Source organism: Chrysochloris asiatica, unplaced genomic scaffold (genome assembly GCF_000296735.1).
Source record: "Chrysochloris asiatica unplaced genomic scaffold, ChrAsi1.0 scaffold00039, whole genome shotgun sequence".
In the NCBI taxonomy this organism is placed as follows: Eukaryota; Metazoa; Chordata; class Mammalia; order Afrosoricida; family Chrysochloridae; genus Chrysochloris; species Chrysochloris asiatica.
Genome location: NW_006408557.1, coordinates 6,413,537 through 6,429,862, shown reverse-complemented (window position 1 = coordinate 6,429,862; position 16,326 = coordinate 6,413,537). Strand labels below are relative to the sequence as shown.

Here is a 16,326-nt window from a genome sequence, read left to right as displayed (position 1 = left end):
TGGTTCTGCCTTCCATCTCTTCTATTCTACTCCTTTGCCCTTTCAGAGTATTGTCTATTTCTGATATTCTCTTATTGATCATTTGGACCTCTTTCTGTAAGTTTTGAATTGTTTCCAATGCTGGCTCTATCTTATTTGATTGTTATTGTAGCACTTTCCTGTCTTCTTATTTTTTCAACTCCATTGTGAAGTGTTTTGAAACATTTTATAATCATTTTTCTGAATTCCTTCTGAGGCATTTCCAAGGCCTGCTCTCCTTCCATAATGGAGTCCAGGTCTACCTCTAGGTCATTTGTCTCAGACATTTTATCTCGTTTCTGGACATGTACTGATATGGTCATCTCCTTTTGCTTCTTGGACATGTTTACTGTTTATCTGTGGCCTTAATAATTGAGTGTGTGTTTTGGTATTTTTTTATGCTTTCTGATTGCTTCCCAGTAGATGTGATCAGGATGTGAGCTTCCCTTTTCACTCTTCTTATTGCTTAACTCAGAGTAACTTTCACAGATGTTGTCTGCTTCCCTGGTATGTGGTGGTTGTTATTGGTTCTTGCCTGGGTTTTGGTTTTTTATAGAGTGTGATTGTAGCTTGACTATATGGCAGTAGTTGCTTACTCTTCTTGGGTAATATATGGAAAGAGTCCTCCAAAGGTAGAAGGGGGAGCATAAAAGTTCAAAACAGCACCATCAAAAAACAACAACAACAACAAAACTAGACTAAATACTGTAATCTATAATCACAGAAAAGGGAGAGGAAGGAGAGAAAGAAAAAAAAAAATCTGTAGGCTTATATGAATATGACTTTAATGTCCTCTCTTCAGTTTCTTACCTTCAAAGCTGCCTGAGAGATTTCAAGATGCCACTGTTGATTGTTAAGCTGTACCTCAGGATTTAATTTTCAGCCTCCTTTGTTTTTCAACTCTCTTTCCATCTCTATATCCCTGTCCTGGCCTTTCCCGTATTTAAAAAAACAAACAAACAAAAAACAGTTCAGGACCAGCTCTTGGGCTGAGAGTATCTGTGCGCATGCATGGCAGAAGAACCCACCAGTGGTGCGGTTTGGGTCCACTCGCTCAGGCACCCCCTCTAGTCACCAGAATGGAGGTGCACAAACAGTGGTGGTGGTGGTGGTGAAATGGACAGATACCAAAAAAAAAAAAAAAAAAAAAAATCAGAACAAAGCAAAACCAACAAAGTGTATTGTCCACCTTTGCTCTGAGGTTCCTGCAGCGTTTTTCCATGGTGTGTCTACTCCCTCACTTGGTCTTGCTGTTTGGTCTCACCCAAGTTGTCCTCTCTGGGCCACCAAGCCCAGCAGATTCAAAAGTACGTGATTTCTTACTTTTGCTTCAAGTTCCATTAGGTATGAGCCTTCAAACTTTTAATATAGTCGTATCTATGTGATTCTGAGTTTTGTTGCTCTGCCCTGGAGCTGCTTTGCCTGGTATCCTGTGGTATTGCTGATGGCAAACTTCACTGTACCTCCACCCTAGCCACCATCAAGCCCTGCCTCCTGTGCAGTAGATTTTGAGATCAGGAAGTGAGAGGCCTCAAACTTTGCTCTTCTTTGTAATTAATGCTTTGCTTATCTGTGGTCGTTTTCCTTTCCATATAAAGTTAGTGGTCAGTTTTTCCTTCTTTTTAAAGAATTATGTTGGAATCTGGACTGGGATTACATTACATCTGCAAATTGTTTTGAGTAGTGTTGATATTTTCACAATGTTAAATCTTCCTATCCATGAGCATGATATAGTCTCCTATTTTTGTCTCTTTTGGTTTCTTGTAGTAATGTTTTGCAGTTTTCTTTACATAGGTCTCTTCTTTACAGTGACTATTGTAAGTTGTATTGTTTTCCTGATTTCTTCTATAGAGTCCTTTTTATTAGTGTAAAGGAATCTGGCTGAGTTTTGTATGCTGATCTCCTACTTTGTTGCTGAACCTTTCAATAAAATAAATTCTAATAATTCTCTTGCTGAGTCTTTGAGGTTTTTTATATATAGAAGCATATCATCTGCATATAAGGAGAATTTTACTTCTGTTTGCCAATTAAGATGCTTTTAATTTCCTTTTCTAAGACGTCTAGCACAGTATTGAATAAGAGTGGTGATACAGTGCATCCTTATCTGGTTCCTGTTCACAAGGGGAATTGCTTCTGTTTCTCTCCATTGAGAGTGATGTTGGCTGTTGGTTTTGTATATGCACCCTAAATCATGTTGAGAAATTTCCCTCTATTCCTATTTTGTTGAGTGTTTTTATCAGGAATGGATGTTGGATTTTGTCAAATGCTTTTTCTGCATCAATCAGTATGATCATGTTCTTTTCCTTTGTTGCATTTATGTGGTGGATTACACTGATTGTTTTTCTAACATTGAACCATCCTTGCATCCCTGGTATGAATTTCACTTGGTCGTGATATATTGTCTGTTATGTTGTTGAATTCTATTGGCTAGGATTTTGTTGAGATTTTTTGCATCTATGTTCATGAGGGATATTGATCTATGGTTTTGTTTTTTAGTGGTCTTTGCCTCATTTTGGTATTAATGTTATACTCTATTTGTGAAATATATTCCATAATTTTCCATCCTTTTCTATCATCTGGGAGTTTGAGCAAAATATTTGTGTCAGCTCTTCCCTGAATGTTTGGTAGAATTAGTGGGTAAAGCCATCTGGGCCTGGAATTTTTTTGTTGGGAGTGTCTTAATAAATTCTTTTGTTATGGGTTTGTTCAAGTTTTCTATTTTATTCTGTTAGTGCAGGTTAAGTCATGTTTTTCTAAAATTTATCCATTTCTTCTAGATTTTAAACTTTGTTAGAGAAGAATTTTTCATAGTATTCTGGTATTATCTTTTTTATTTCCTTTGGTTATGTTGTGACATCACCCATATAATTTCTTATTTGTATTATTTGCATCTTATTCTCTTTTTTTGTTAGATTTGCTAATGGTTTGTCAATTTTATTAATTCATTCAAAGAACCAATTTCTTGTTTTATTGATTCTATTGCTTTCCTGTTTGGGGGTTTCATTCATTTCTGCGCTAATCTTTATTTCTTGCCTTCTGGTAGCAATAGGCTTATTTTGTTGCTCTTTTTCTAATTGCTGGAGAGGTTGTGTTAATGTGTTTATTTTTATTCTTATTTTTGAATGTGTGCATTTATTGTTATAAATTACCCTTTAAGCATTGCACTTTTGCTATGTCCTAAATGGTTTGGTATGTTGTGTTTTCATTTTCTCTTGATTTAAGAAAAAAAAAATTCATTTTTAAATTTTTTCTATTATCCAGTAGCTTTTAAGCAGAGTGTTATTCAATTTCCATGTGTTTTATTGTTTTCTCCTTGATTTTCCTAGTGTTCATTTCTTATTTTATAGCATTGTGATATAAAAAGATGCTTTGCAAAACTGATGTTTTTAAATTTTATTGAGGCTTGCTTTGTGATCTAACATATTTCTATTCTGGGAATTGTTCCATGTGTACTGAAAAAGGATGTGCAGTGTACTGTTATTGGATTGAGTGCTCAGTATATGTCCATGAGGTCAAGTTGGTTGACTGTGTTGTTTAGTTCTTCTGAGTCTTCATTGATTTTCTTACTAGTTGTTCTTTCTTTCACTGAAAGTGGTTTATTAAATTCTCTATTATTATTGGTGGTGGTGTTAAGCACTGTCAAGTCAGTTCCAACTCATAGCAACCCTGTATAGGGTTTCCAAGGAGTGGCCAGTGAGTTTGAACTGCTGTCCTTGCGGCTTAAATCAACCTTGCAGTCAAGTGTTTATCCTACACCAGGACTTCTTTTATAATAGCTGTTGTTGTTGTTAAGTGCTGTTAAGTCGATTTTGACCCATAGTGACCCTGTATAGGGTTTCCAAGGAGCAGCTGGTGAGATTGAACTGCTGTAGTCTCACACAATTTTTGTTCTTGTAATAATTAAGTCTTTGTGTTCACCTGACCAGATCAGGATTCTAAGTAGTCTGGCTGTTGTTGCTGTTGTTAAATACTCAGCATATCAGTTTTGGCTCACAGTGACCCTGTATAGAGTTTCCAAGAAGTGGCTGGTGGGTTTGAAGAGTCCCAAATAGTCTGTTGAATTTTTTTAAGGGTGTTCCAATGCCTTTTTTACTCAAAAAAACATTTCTAGCTTTGTCTATTGGTCACTTGTTTTAGCCACTCTACTTGTTTCTTCATGTGAACAGAAATCGTCTGTTTCCTTAGACATTGTGGTGTCATTGTATTTATATTTAATTGACAATTGTACGTTGGTTTTTGGCTTTGTTTGTTTACTTTTTTGGCACTCCCCAGCTGCCTCTTGGTGGGTGTAATTGGAGGATGGAAGCATGTTCATCATTTGTGCAACTCAGTTTAGGATGGGTTTGGTAGATATTGATTGTTGTCATTGATCAGGTACATAGCAGCTGGGATTGGCTCTTGCCCATGGTTGGGCTGCAGAAGGTACAGTGATGGCTGGGCTATATGGGCATGGTTGCTGTACCCATCCAGTGAAGCAAGAAAAGAAAACACCCACACAAAAGAAAAAAACAATAAAACAAGCAAATAACAGCAAGAAAGAAAATAGTAAAGAAGAAGAAAAGGCAACTAGAAAAATACAATAACACACACAAAAAAATTAAAATTAAACATAAACTATGGAAGATAAAATAAACAGAAAGAAAAAACACTGAACATAAGTATGAGGAGCGATGAGTAAAAGAGAAAGAGATCAGAGAATAGTAAAGAGTAATAATCAAAGTGAAAACAAAGAAGAAGAAGTGCAGGTTGGGGGAGTGGGGAGAAATAGAAGAAAAGAAGGGAACTAAAACTGAAGATAGAAAAGAAAAATAGCAAGGAAAGTTAAAGAGTGGAAGAGAGGAAAGAAAGAATAAACAAACAAAAATAAGGAAAGGAAACATCCAAAGCAGGTGCCAGACCCAGGGAAGAGAAAACTCTGGAGGTTCCTGTCAGCCAAGAAGCATGTGTCATTAAAATCAAATTAATGAAAAACAACAACTAATAAAAACTCTAAGCCTGATCTAGTGTAAAGGATGCATCATTGATTCCAGTAGCAATGGTGAAGGCTGTGTCTACAGGAAGCAGGCGCACCACTCCTTCAGACAGTTAGAAGTCTCCAGGGCTTCACACTCAGTGGCACCGCAACAACAAATGATCCACCTCTGAAACTCTGCCTCGTTCTTGTGCATCAGAAGGAACTGCCCAAGCAAGATGTAGGCCTGGGGAGAGGGAATAAAGGCAAGGAAGAAAAGGGGAAAGAATATTATTATAAAACTGTCTTAGCTGTGTGCGTCTTTGCTCAAACACAAACAAGAAGTTGAAAATCAGAAGAGGAGCTATGAAAGAATCCTGTTCAAAAGGGGGCAAATGAAGAACAGAGTTTCAAATTCTCATGGACTCCAGATTTTCAGGAGCTATGAAGGTCAGGTCTGATGAAGTCTTGAAACTACTGCCCTGAAATAATCTTAAAGCTTAAAAAACAAAGATAACCCCTGAAGTCTTCTTAAAGCCAAACAGTAGGTTAGCCTAACTAGTAAGAAGGTCTGCCTTGAGCATTATGTTCTTTTAAGAACTGTATATATGGGAACAAAATGAAATGAGCAACTCTAAAGATTAGATAGGGACCTAAGGAGCAGTGAATTTATGTTCATCAGAAAAGGAGAGGGAAAATGGTTGCAAAATCAAAAAATGTAATTAATGTCCCTAAATGGCACATGTAGGAACTGCTGAATTGATGTAGGTTCTGCTGTGTATATTCTCAATAACAACAAAATTTAAAAAGTAAAAAAGTAGACCAGAGGAGGATGATAAAGGCCAGGTAACAGAAGACACTGTCAGTGCCTGAAGCCCTGGCCAGAAGCTTTGAAGATTAGGAGACTAACTCTCTAGTGAGTTTTAAGGTTTGTTCAAGACCCATCAAGAGCTTTGGTAACACAGTGGTTAAGTGCTCGGCCGCTAACTGAAGCCAGTGGTTCAAACCCACCAGTTATTTTGCAAGAGAAAGATGTGGCAGTCTGCTTCTGTAAAGATTGTTGTTGTTGTTAAGTGCTAATGAGTCAACTCCAACTCATAGTGACCTGTATAGGGTTTCTAAGGAGTGGCTGGTAGATTTGAACCTCTGGCCTTGTGGATAGCAGTCCAGTCCTACAGTGCCATATCAGGCCTCTAATCTGTAAAGATTTCATCCCTGGAAGCCCTATAGGGAAGTTCTACTTTGTCCTATAGGATTACTATAGTTTCACTATGAGTCAGAATCTACTTGCTGACAACAGATTAGTGTTGGTATCAATTCCCATCTCTCAGAACTAGTTTGGGAGCTGTCTAGCTTATAATGAACTAGAACCTGTCCTGAGTATTCCGTGAACACAAGAATTACTGGCAGATTCTGACTCAGTGGACTAAGATATGGCCTGAGATTCAGCATTCCTAACCAAGCTCACGTAGTGGTTACGAATTGGAATGTGAACCGCAAGGTCAGCAGTTCGAAACTACCAGCTGTTCTGTGGGAGAAAGACGAAGCATTCTGCTCCCATAGCCTCAGAAACCCTGTACAGGGTCGCTATGAGTCGGAACTGACTCCACAGCACATAGCCACAGCCACAGCCACAACAAGCTCTCAGGGTGATGCTAGTCTAGGGTCATATTTTTAATAGCAAGAGCCTGGACACTCATATTAGGCCTCTGATCTAGTCTTTCTCTCTTTAAAATACACACCGAAGGAGTTGGAAATGTTCCTCACCCCATTTCTTTCCTACTTGGTTTTAAGAAGAGTTCAGGGGATACCATAATTTTCTAATTATTTGCCTCCACAGATTTTTATTTATTTTTTATAATTTTATTATGGCATTATTGACAAAGAACAAGGATCATATGGAGAAAGGGGCCACTGAGACTGTGTGGCCATAAATTGGCCAGGTAGTAGCTGGTAGACACTGGGGCTTTCAGGTATGGTAAAAGCTCATCTCTCGAGACTGGTGTGAGTTCTTCCACCTGAAATGATAGAGAACCAATGTTCATGCCTCCAAGTTCTGGGTTCTTTCCAGGAAAAACTACTGGCATTTGTTTATTTTTGTTACATAAAATAAAGCAAATATCATTTTAACCAAAAAGAGCATATTTTTATAAAAGTAAACTCAAGTAAAAGTTGAATGCATCATAAAATGTACCCAACTGTTGGAATCTTGGGATTTTTATTTTCAGTCATACATCACTTGTTGAAGATAGAAAAAAAGTCATGCTTTCATGATAACTTAAACCATTATTTCAATTATCCTTTTTAAAAGGCATATAATTGATTTAAAAATCTCCTTTTTCACTTTATTGATATGCCAATATTTTCAGTGGTGGATTTTACTGAGATGTTTTTAATTAGGCATCTAACTTCAGTGGGGATAGTGAGAATCAAAAACAGCCCAAGCCCAGTTCCTATGAGGGGTAGCCAGACATACAATGGGGCTTCAAAAAGTTGGTGGGGAAAAATGGAATGAAAAGATAATGAATTTTTCCACAAACTTTTTTCAGCCCACTCTCCAAGACCTTTTTCATCAGGGCACTCTCTATCGTCTCTGCTGGGTTCTATAATCTGTTACAGTGGTCACATAAAACTCACAAAACATATATACTTATACTTAAGTGATTTATTAAGGAAGTAACAAGGGGAACTTCTGGCAAACTGACCCTCTGACACAAAAATACAAAGATCAACTGAAACAGACACAGATGACAATCCTGGAACCCTGAGCTTTGGAGGAAAGGTTAGAGAAGTGGACTGTATGCTTGCTGAAAGGAGAATCTGAGCATGAAGGGAAAGAGAGAGAGACTGGCTGGTGAACGGCTGACTTTGGCAACAGACAATGGCCTGGCAGAACAGATTCACATACAAAATGGAAAGGTGTGATTCCTTCCTTTTCCCCATGCCACCCTGAAAGTGTGGCCATCTTGACCCTCATCTACCCCTACCTGCTCTTCAGGAGTTTGAAGCCACATTGTTGGAAGCCTTACCAGTGTAAAATGGGGAGTCAGCTGCATCACTTTAGTGTCCTGCTTTAGTGCCTGGATTCAGGCTGCTCCTCTCCAGACCTACAGAACCCCAGAGCAATCAGACCAGCATTTAACCAGTCACCCTGACCCAGCTGTCCTATGGTCCTGACACTGAAACTAGGTCCATCAAGGGCCTCCATGAACTACTTCCACATTGGGAGCCCTGAACATAGATAAAATTGAGGCTGATAGGGACTATATCTAGGACCAGAAACTTTGCTGTCACATCCCTCCCACGCTCACTTTATAAGATCCTTGGCTTACAGGAATCCCACAGGGTTTTCTCCTTTCCAAGTCCATCAGTTGTACTGTTTTTTGTGTTTGTTTTGGGGTTTGTTTTTCTGCTTTTCTTGTTTCATTGTTTTTGTTTATTCTTTCTCTTCCTTCTTCTTCTCTATCCATTCCCTTGAATTTTATCCTATCCTAATTGTTGTTTTTCCTTCTTTTCTTCTGTTTCTCATACCCTTTCTTTTTTTTCCCTTGTGAACTCTCTTTATTACTCTCTTTCTCTTCTTATCTTCCCACCCCCTGGTTTTTCTGTTTTTTAAATTATTATTACTTCCTCTTACTTTTCTATTGCTCCATTTCCTTGCTCCTCTTTTCACTTTTTAAATTATTCTTAAGTGCTTTTTAAATTTCCTCCTTTTATTTTCTTTCTTATTTTTCTCTTCTGTAGTTCCATTTCCCTGCCCCTCTTTTGTTTTTATAATTTTTTCCCTGGTTGCTGCCTTTCTTTCTTTCTTTCTTTCCTTTTTTGCCTTTATGTTCTCTTTTCATTGTTAGTTATATTTCTTTATTCCCTTTTGTTTTCTTGTGTGTGGATTTTCTCTTTCCCATTCAATAGGAGACAGCAACCATTCTGATACAACCCAACCACATTGTACCCTCCACAGCTCCACACATTGTGCAAGAGCCAGTACCAGCTCCTATACCACCTGATCAATGATAGACAGCAGTCAACATCAGACAACAACAACCTAAACTGAGGTGCATGAACAGTGAACGAGAAAAGTGTACAGGCTTCTGCTGTTCTCTAACTATACCCACAGGAGACAGCTGGTGAGAGCTTAAGAGCACAGCAAAATACATTCATCAATTAAATACAAATACAAACAAAACCACAATGCCCTGGAGACAACAGACAATTTTAGTTCACACAAAGAAACAAGGGAGAATGGCTTAAGCAAATGTTCAAGATACAGAGCCAGAAAGTGATTCTGAGGAAGAAAAGATAATGAAACTAATTGAAAAAGAATTTTCAAAACAATGCTTAAGCACCTTCAAAGGATTGATAGAAAGATCGAGGAAAGCAAGGAGAACACAGAAAACACTATAGAAGAATTCAGGAAAACACTACAAGAACAAACAGAAAAAATAAATGCAAATTTTGAAACAGCACAAAACCTGTAATTAGAAATCCAGAAGATTAATATTAAGATTTGAGAAATAGGCAATACATTGAGAGGGCAAAGAAGTAGATTTGAAGCAATGGGAGCCTGAATTAGTGACCCTGAAGATAAATCTCTCAATACTAGAATGCTAGAAGAACAATCAGGAAAAAAAATGAAAAAATCCAAAAAACAACGTAAGTTATGTGGGACACTATGAAAAGGAACAACTTATGGGTGGTCAGAACAAGACAATTAAAAACACAGAGAAATTTTTCAAAGCATTTTTGGAAGAAAACTTCCCTAACATTATTAAAGACGCTGAATAGAACCCAAAAGAAAATCACCAAGACATAGCTGAATCAAGTTCTCCAAAACCAAAGACAAGGAAAGAATCCTGAGAGAAGTTCAGGGGAAAAAATGCAAAAGTTACCTATAAAGGAGAACTGATAATAATAAGCTCCATTTTTTTCAGCAGAAATCATGCAGACAAGAAGGCAATGGGATGGTACATACATAACTATGAAAGGAAAAATTGCCAACCAAGAATCATACCCAGCAAATCTATCCCTCAAATGCAATGGCGAAATTAGGACATTTCCTGATACATCGAAATTAAAGAAATTTGTAATGATCAGAGCAACTTTACAAAAATGCTAAACAGTATTCTTTGGACAGAGAAACAACAAAAGCAGAACACAACCTGATATTACCATATATGACAACACCATCCAGAACTCAATTCAGATATTATTGTTAAATGCCATTGAGTTCATTCTGACCCATAGTGACCCCATGTAGGGTTCCAAGGAGCAACTGGTGAGCTTGAACCGCCTACTTTGTGGTTCAGACTGATATTGCAGTCCAACACATTAACCCACAGCGCCACACCAGGACTCCAGATCCATTGAAGTATTAAAAGTAAAGCAAAGCTACAAATCTGGAAACAGGAAACTGGAGATATCAATTTATAATGAAGTCAACTACAAAGCAAAAAGAGGGAATAGTGTAGATGCAGAACTTCCTAAAGGTAAGGAAGTCAAGTAGATTTCAAGATATAACAGACTGCTTTAAATAGGGAAAAATAGTAATAAATCCCAGGGAAACCTCAAAGTAAATTAATACACCTGCACATCAAAATAAAAAAAGGAAAATCAGGAAGATTTAGTAGACATTAACACAACAGAAATGAAAATGCAAAGAAAACCCACAAACAAAATGAACTCAGTACAGAAAATTATGTGGAACAAGGAAACCAGCAGCACCACTCACACAAAAAGCACACAACAACATGACAACAATCAATTCATACCTATTGAGCATTATACTGAATGTAAATGAATTAACTACACCATCAAGAAACAGAGAGCAGAAAGGATAAGAAAACAGGATCCTTCAATATGCAGTCTATAAGAGACACATCAAAAAAGATGGAGACAAGCTAAGTGTCCATCAACAGAAGAATGGTTAAACAAACTTTGGTATATACACACAATAGAATACTACAAAACAGTGAATAATGATAAATCTGTGAACTATGTGTTGATATAGATGAACCTGGAAGACATTATGATAAGTGAAATTAGTTTGAGACTAATGTTGGAAAAAGTTTAAAAAAAATTTTTTTTTTTCTTTCTTTGATAAAAGAAACAATCTATGATGATTACAAAGGGGAGCAAGAGAAATTATTCATGGGCCAGAGGGTTGTTGTTGTTGTTAAGTGCCGTTGAGTTGGTTCTGACCCATAGCAACCCTGCATAGGGTTTCCAAGGAGCAGCTGGTGAGCTTGAACTGCCAACCTTGCTGTTCAAACTGACTTTGTGGTCCAACTAGAGATTAGACACGTGTTCGCATAATTGACAGGGCAGACAATATATAAGATGGAGGTTAGCAGAGGAACAATGAAGGTAGTGAGAGACACAGGAAGGAATGCAATGTTAAAGTAGATAGAGGTTAAAACTGTTAACATTTGGTACATGGAAAAGATTGTAATCATTGCAATGAAGCAAAGTACATGATCTGTTAAATTTAAAACTGATGATCTGCTCTGTAAACCTTTGTTCAATTCACAATAAATTTTTTTTTTTTAAAAAAGAAAAGAAAGTAACAGGGTACAACTTGGGATCAGGATCAACAAGCTATAATTTGGGATCAGGATCAAGAAACATGTGTGCAAAGTCAAGGCTCCCCAGAAGAGGAGAGCATATCTCTCCTTTCTTCAGTACAGGACCTCTCTCAGCTTCCCCTGACTGTACAAGCAAGCAGGCCCTGCTTTCTGCTGTGCACACTCCCTCTCAGCCATGTAAGCCTCCTCTCAACTCTGCTCAGGACAGGCTTTCATGTCTTTGGCCTTCCATCACCATCAACTGTACCACAGGGCCCCTTCTAGGACTTGCTCTTCTAAAGTCCCTTTCTGGTCCTCTTGCTATCATCAATGCCACAGTCTTTTACCCATGCTATAGCTCTTTTAGGAGGTTCCTTGTCTCCTTCTCCCTGTTTCTTCTGTCTTCTTGCCTTTTCCCCTTTTGCTTCTTTTTTCCTTCATTTCCTGTTTGCCAGAATCTAGGGGTGATGCATATGTAAGGAAATTCCTGGTCATTTTCAAGGCATGCCCCTCCCACCAGAGCCATGAACTACATAGGCCACAGACACTTCATTTGCATAGTAGGTTATAGTCACTTCATTTACATAAATATATTTATCAGTCTTTGCAAGATGTGTAAACTAGATCAATCACAGACTAGCTATAGCCCAGGGCCACACAAAAAATATCAAACTACAAATTGTTTACAGTGTATCCAGGAAATGTCCATCAACCAGAACAAAAGTAACAAAGCCTCTGGGGTAGGACACTAAGGCAAAGGTAACTCCTTGGACTTCGGGGGAAATCTTTCAAGCTATTTTTCCAAAGAACCAAGGCAAAAAAGTCACAAAAAGGAACAAATTTCATCATAAACATTAAGCTCTCATTGGTCTAGTTGCTATACTTGGAGAAGAAGATGCAAAAGAGAAAAACACCAGATCAAGAAACACAGACCTCTGTCCAAGGAGAAAGAGCATGAATAATAATCTAAATACTAGTAATAGTTATGAATTAACCGTAGTTCGTAGTATCTGGCACTTTTGAGCACTTGTGGCATGCTGTGCACTGCTCCTGACATTTGATGTGTTTAAATGCATCTAATCCTCCCAACTGCCCCATCCCCATTTTACAGATAGAATCACTAAGAGGCAGAGGGGATAGATCGCATGTCTTTCTGATCCCCATTTTTGCACACACCAGTATCCGCTTTCTGATCTGGAAGAGTAAGGCACACATTGAAGGCATGTCAGTGTCTCCAGCTAGTCCTAGTCATCAGTGTCTCCAGCTAGTCCCAGTCATCAGAGCCTCCATATTCCCTCTGGGCTTGGCAGCAAGGATGCCAGGACTTGTGGCAACAGAGGCCAACTTTCCAGGAATAAGAAGAGCTCATTTCTCAGTCTCTGGGACCAAGTTGTAACCTGACACTTGCTCATTGTCTTTCACTCTGGATGGTGAGGCTTCATCTTACATACTTTGGACATCATGCTTGGTAAAGTAGAAGGTCAGGGAAAAAGAGGAAACCCCTCAACAAGATGGATCGACATGGTGGCTGCACCAATGGACTTTCACATAACAAGAATTGTAAGGATGGTGCAGGACCAAGCTGTGTTTCCTTCTGTTTGTCACTGTATGTTGAAACCCACTCAGGTTTCCACATGGAGCGATGCTACTGAATACTTCATATGTTCAAAAGGAGTTCTGTTAGACTTAGGTGGGCACAAGAAAGACTTCATAGGGGAGGTAAGCAGAGAGTGGGTTCTTGAAGGGGTCCCAGGTCAGCAAGAAGGTGGTTTCCATATGTGTTTGTGGTTTATAGACAACCTGAGTGAATATGAAGGGGAGAGTGGAGGCAGAAAGATTTGTGGCCCTGGGAAACTTGGAATGCCGTGTATACAATGAATTTTTCTTTCTCAGTAATTCCTTACTCCTTTCGACCATTAAATCTAGACCAGTGCTCTTCAGTAGAAATATAACGTGAGCCACATATGTGATTTTAAATTTTCTAGTAGCTCCAGTACAAAGAGGGAAAGAGACATGAAATTAATTCTAATAAGGTATTTTATTATATCACACATCTTCAATCTATCATTTTAACCTATAGAATATCATACTTATTTTTTAACATGAATAAAAAATGAGTATTTTACTTTTTGAAAACTAAGTCTTTAAAATCAGTGAGAACTTGATAGTTAACAGCATATCTCAACTCAGACCAGTGCTCAATGGCCCCAAGTAGCCAGAGGTTATAGAACTGGCTGACAGAGATCTAATTCAAGCAAAAACCCAGGGAAGGCAGACACAAAATAACCCAGAGAGAATGCAGCCAAAATCTTGGTTTCTGAGCTCCTGAAGAGACTCGGGGGACTCAGTTGTAGCAACCATTTTGAAGATGAAGACTTAAATGGGGAGCCAGAGAGACAATCAAGGAGAAGAGGAGCTGGGGAAGTGGTGGAAATCAGCCCCTTCCACCTTCAATAGAAAAAGAGAAGGAAATCTGGCCTGTGTAGAGACAGGAATAGAGCAGCTTGAGAGAGCGCTTCCATCCCTTCCTCCACTGAGGGGCTAGAGACATGTTGACATATCAAAGGAGCAGAGGCTGGGTCTTCATCTCTCCCCTGGGCATTCTGCATCATAGTGTCTGGAGAGAAATCTGAGTTTGGAGGAGTAGACAGGGTTCTAGGAACAGCCTCATGAGATTCTGCATCCCAGCAGGTCCCCAGAAAAAGTATAAAAGAGCTGGGGGCCAGCTTCCTGGGACATAGCTGGGACCACTATAGGGGTAATGGTAAAAGTCAAGGCCATATTTTGCTTCCAGGAAAGAAACTGTAGCTGGAAACCAGCTACATACACCTCAAAAGAGCCTTGAAAAGACAGAAGGCCCCAAAGAGATCCTTCCCAATGCCCAGACTTCATCCCCCAGGCAGCATTGCAAGGTTTCATAAAAACAAAAAACAAAGGCAGGATCCTGACAGTCTGCCCCCTAGGAGTTGCCTGCTTCAAGCTCTCCTACTGCTGGCCCTACTCTCACAGTTATGCATCCTGAAGTACCTGATCATCTTGTAAGGTACCCCAGAGCTTAACATGGGGTCTAGCCACCAAACCTCGGCCTAAGCCTGGGTGTAACTACCAGGCTTCTGACCTTCTCATGTGGTTTATGTTGATAAACCATAACTGTCATTTTGCTCATAGGGACCTCGTTCAAGGTACAAACTCCCTAGAACCTCCTTTTCCTCTTTTGTACAATGGAAACATTGTTTTTTAAGTGCCGCCAAGTCGATTCCAACCCATAACAACCATAGCCGTATAGGGTTCCCAAGGAGCAGCTGGTGAGCTTGAACCACCGACCTTGCAGTTCAAACGACTTTGCAGTCTGATGCATTAACCCACAGTGCCACACCAGGACTCCACAATGGAAATAGTGACCCTTCTTTAAAACACAGGTAGATGGGAGCCTCAAAACAAAACATCGAGGTGAAATCCCATCAGTGCCTGGAATTTGTGGCTCTAGGCCTAGAAGTGACATATTGGTCACTGTCCAGCCAAGAGGACTTGACATGAAAGGGGGCACATCCCAGGGGTTTCACTGCTCACAAACAAAATTGTGCCTTCTTCTCTACAGCCCTGACACTCAGATACCTGAAAATTTCCCAGTATTCTTTCATTTCTTTGTCTTAAATATGCCTATCATTTTGCCTAAAATCCTCTTTTAAAAAATAGTTAAAATGAAAAAGACAAAACTAGAGGGACAAAAAATAAATCAGTAGTTGTCAGAGACTGAGGTTGTTATAAAGGGCTCAGAGGAATATTTGCAGATGATGAAAGTGTTCTGTATATTTTCTTTTCCTTAATGATTTCCAAATAACAAACGTAGAAAAGAAAGGTCAGATTGTACTGGGTGTCACTGAGGTCTTTCTTGGGCTGGGAATGAATGCTATCTTAGAACGACTCACATCCCCTTACTCTGGTGTAGATCTTGGCTGCCAATATACCTGCCAATGCCAGGCTGGCACTCCAACAGGGACCAACAAGACACCATGAGTGCTCCTTCATGGCAGTGGGGTGAAGATTCAGCTGGCTCAGATTTGTGAACCCTGGGTGTTTGCGCATTGAGTGAATTATGCCTAGGTCCAGCTACTCAGAGCAGGAACGATTCTATTTGCCTGTCCTCTGTGGGCCCTTTAGGCTACCCAAGCGTAAGATGTCAATCACACTGAAGCATGTGGCCACCTGCCAGACGGCAGCTTTGCTCTCTGGTGGCCTTGCAGGGACAGGTGGCAGGGCTGCAGGAAAGAGAGAAGGTAGAAAAGAAAAAAAAAAAATTACCTTGCTGAAACCTTTGGTGACCAAGTTGATTGCAAGCTCATGGCTGACCCCATCCACCCAGATGACATCCTTTTCTCCTATGGGTTCTGAGAGGAAGGCTCTCAGTTTGGGAGACATGTGATCCATCTTCTACAAGAGTAGGGGGTAGATAAAAGGATTAGGAGGTGCCTGACTACTCACAGTGTGAGTGGATATTGGGGAACTCCCTCAGCCTAGGCCAGACAGATGGCAGGCTTCCTTTTTCCATCCAGCTTTTACTGAGAACTTTTGGATGCCAAGTACAGTACCCTGACATGTATTCCCACTTGGATGGGTTAGAAAAAGTGTAATGATGTCCACAGACAAGTCAGATAAATCCTCATAAAAAGGACATGCTTTATATTGTTGTTGTTGTTGTTAAGTGCCTTCAAGTCGGTTCCGACCCATAGCGACCCTGTACAGGGTTTCCGAGGGTGTAAATCTTTACGGGAGTAGAAAGCCTCATCTTTCTCCCGC

The 16,326-nt window shown here is 39.4% G+C and overlaps 1 protein-coding gene across 1 annotated transcript; it reads right to left on the bottom strand.

The window, feature by feature from the left end:
• Positions 1–5,064: 5,064 nt before the first annotated feature.
• BANF2 (barrier to autointegration factor 2) lies at positions 5,065–15,970 on the bottom strand. The gene is made up of 2 exons (XM_006860631.1): positions 15,832–15,970; positions 5,065–5,216 (listed from the first exon to the last, which is right to left on the bottom strand). Exons 1-2 carry the CDS (start codon positions 15,955–15,957, stop codon positions 5,070–5,072), a joined length of 273 nt encoding a protein of 90 aa, XP_006860693.1. The 5' UTR covers positions 15,958–15,970; the 3' UTR covers positions 5,065–5,069.
• Between the last annotated feature and the right edge of the window lie 356 nt (positions 15,971–16,326).

Excerpts from the sequence above, each read along its gene's own strand:
- BANF2 (XM_006860631.1), bottom strand. The coding sequence starts at position 15,957 with ATGGATCACATGTCTCCCAAACTGAGAGCCTTCCTCTCAGAACCCATA. Across the intron at positions 5,217-15,831 it reads TCACCAAAGGTTTCAGCAAG|GCCTACATCTTGCTTGGGCA; the intron begins GTAATTTTTTTT and ends CCCTCTCCCCAG.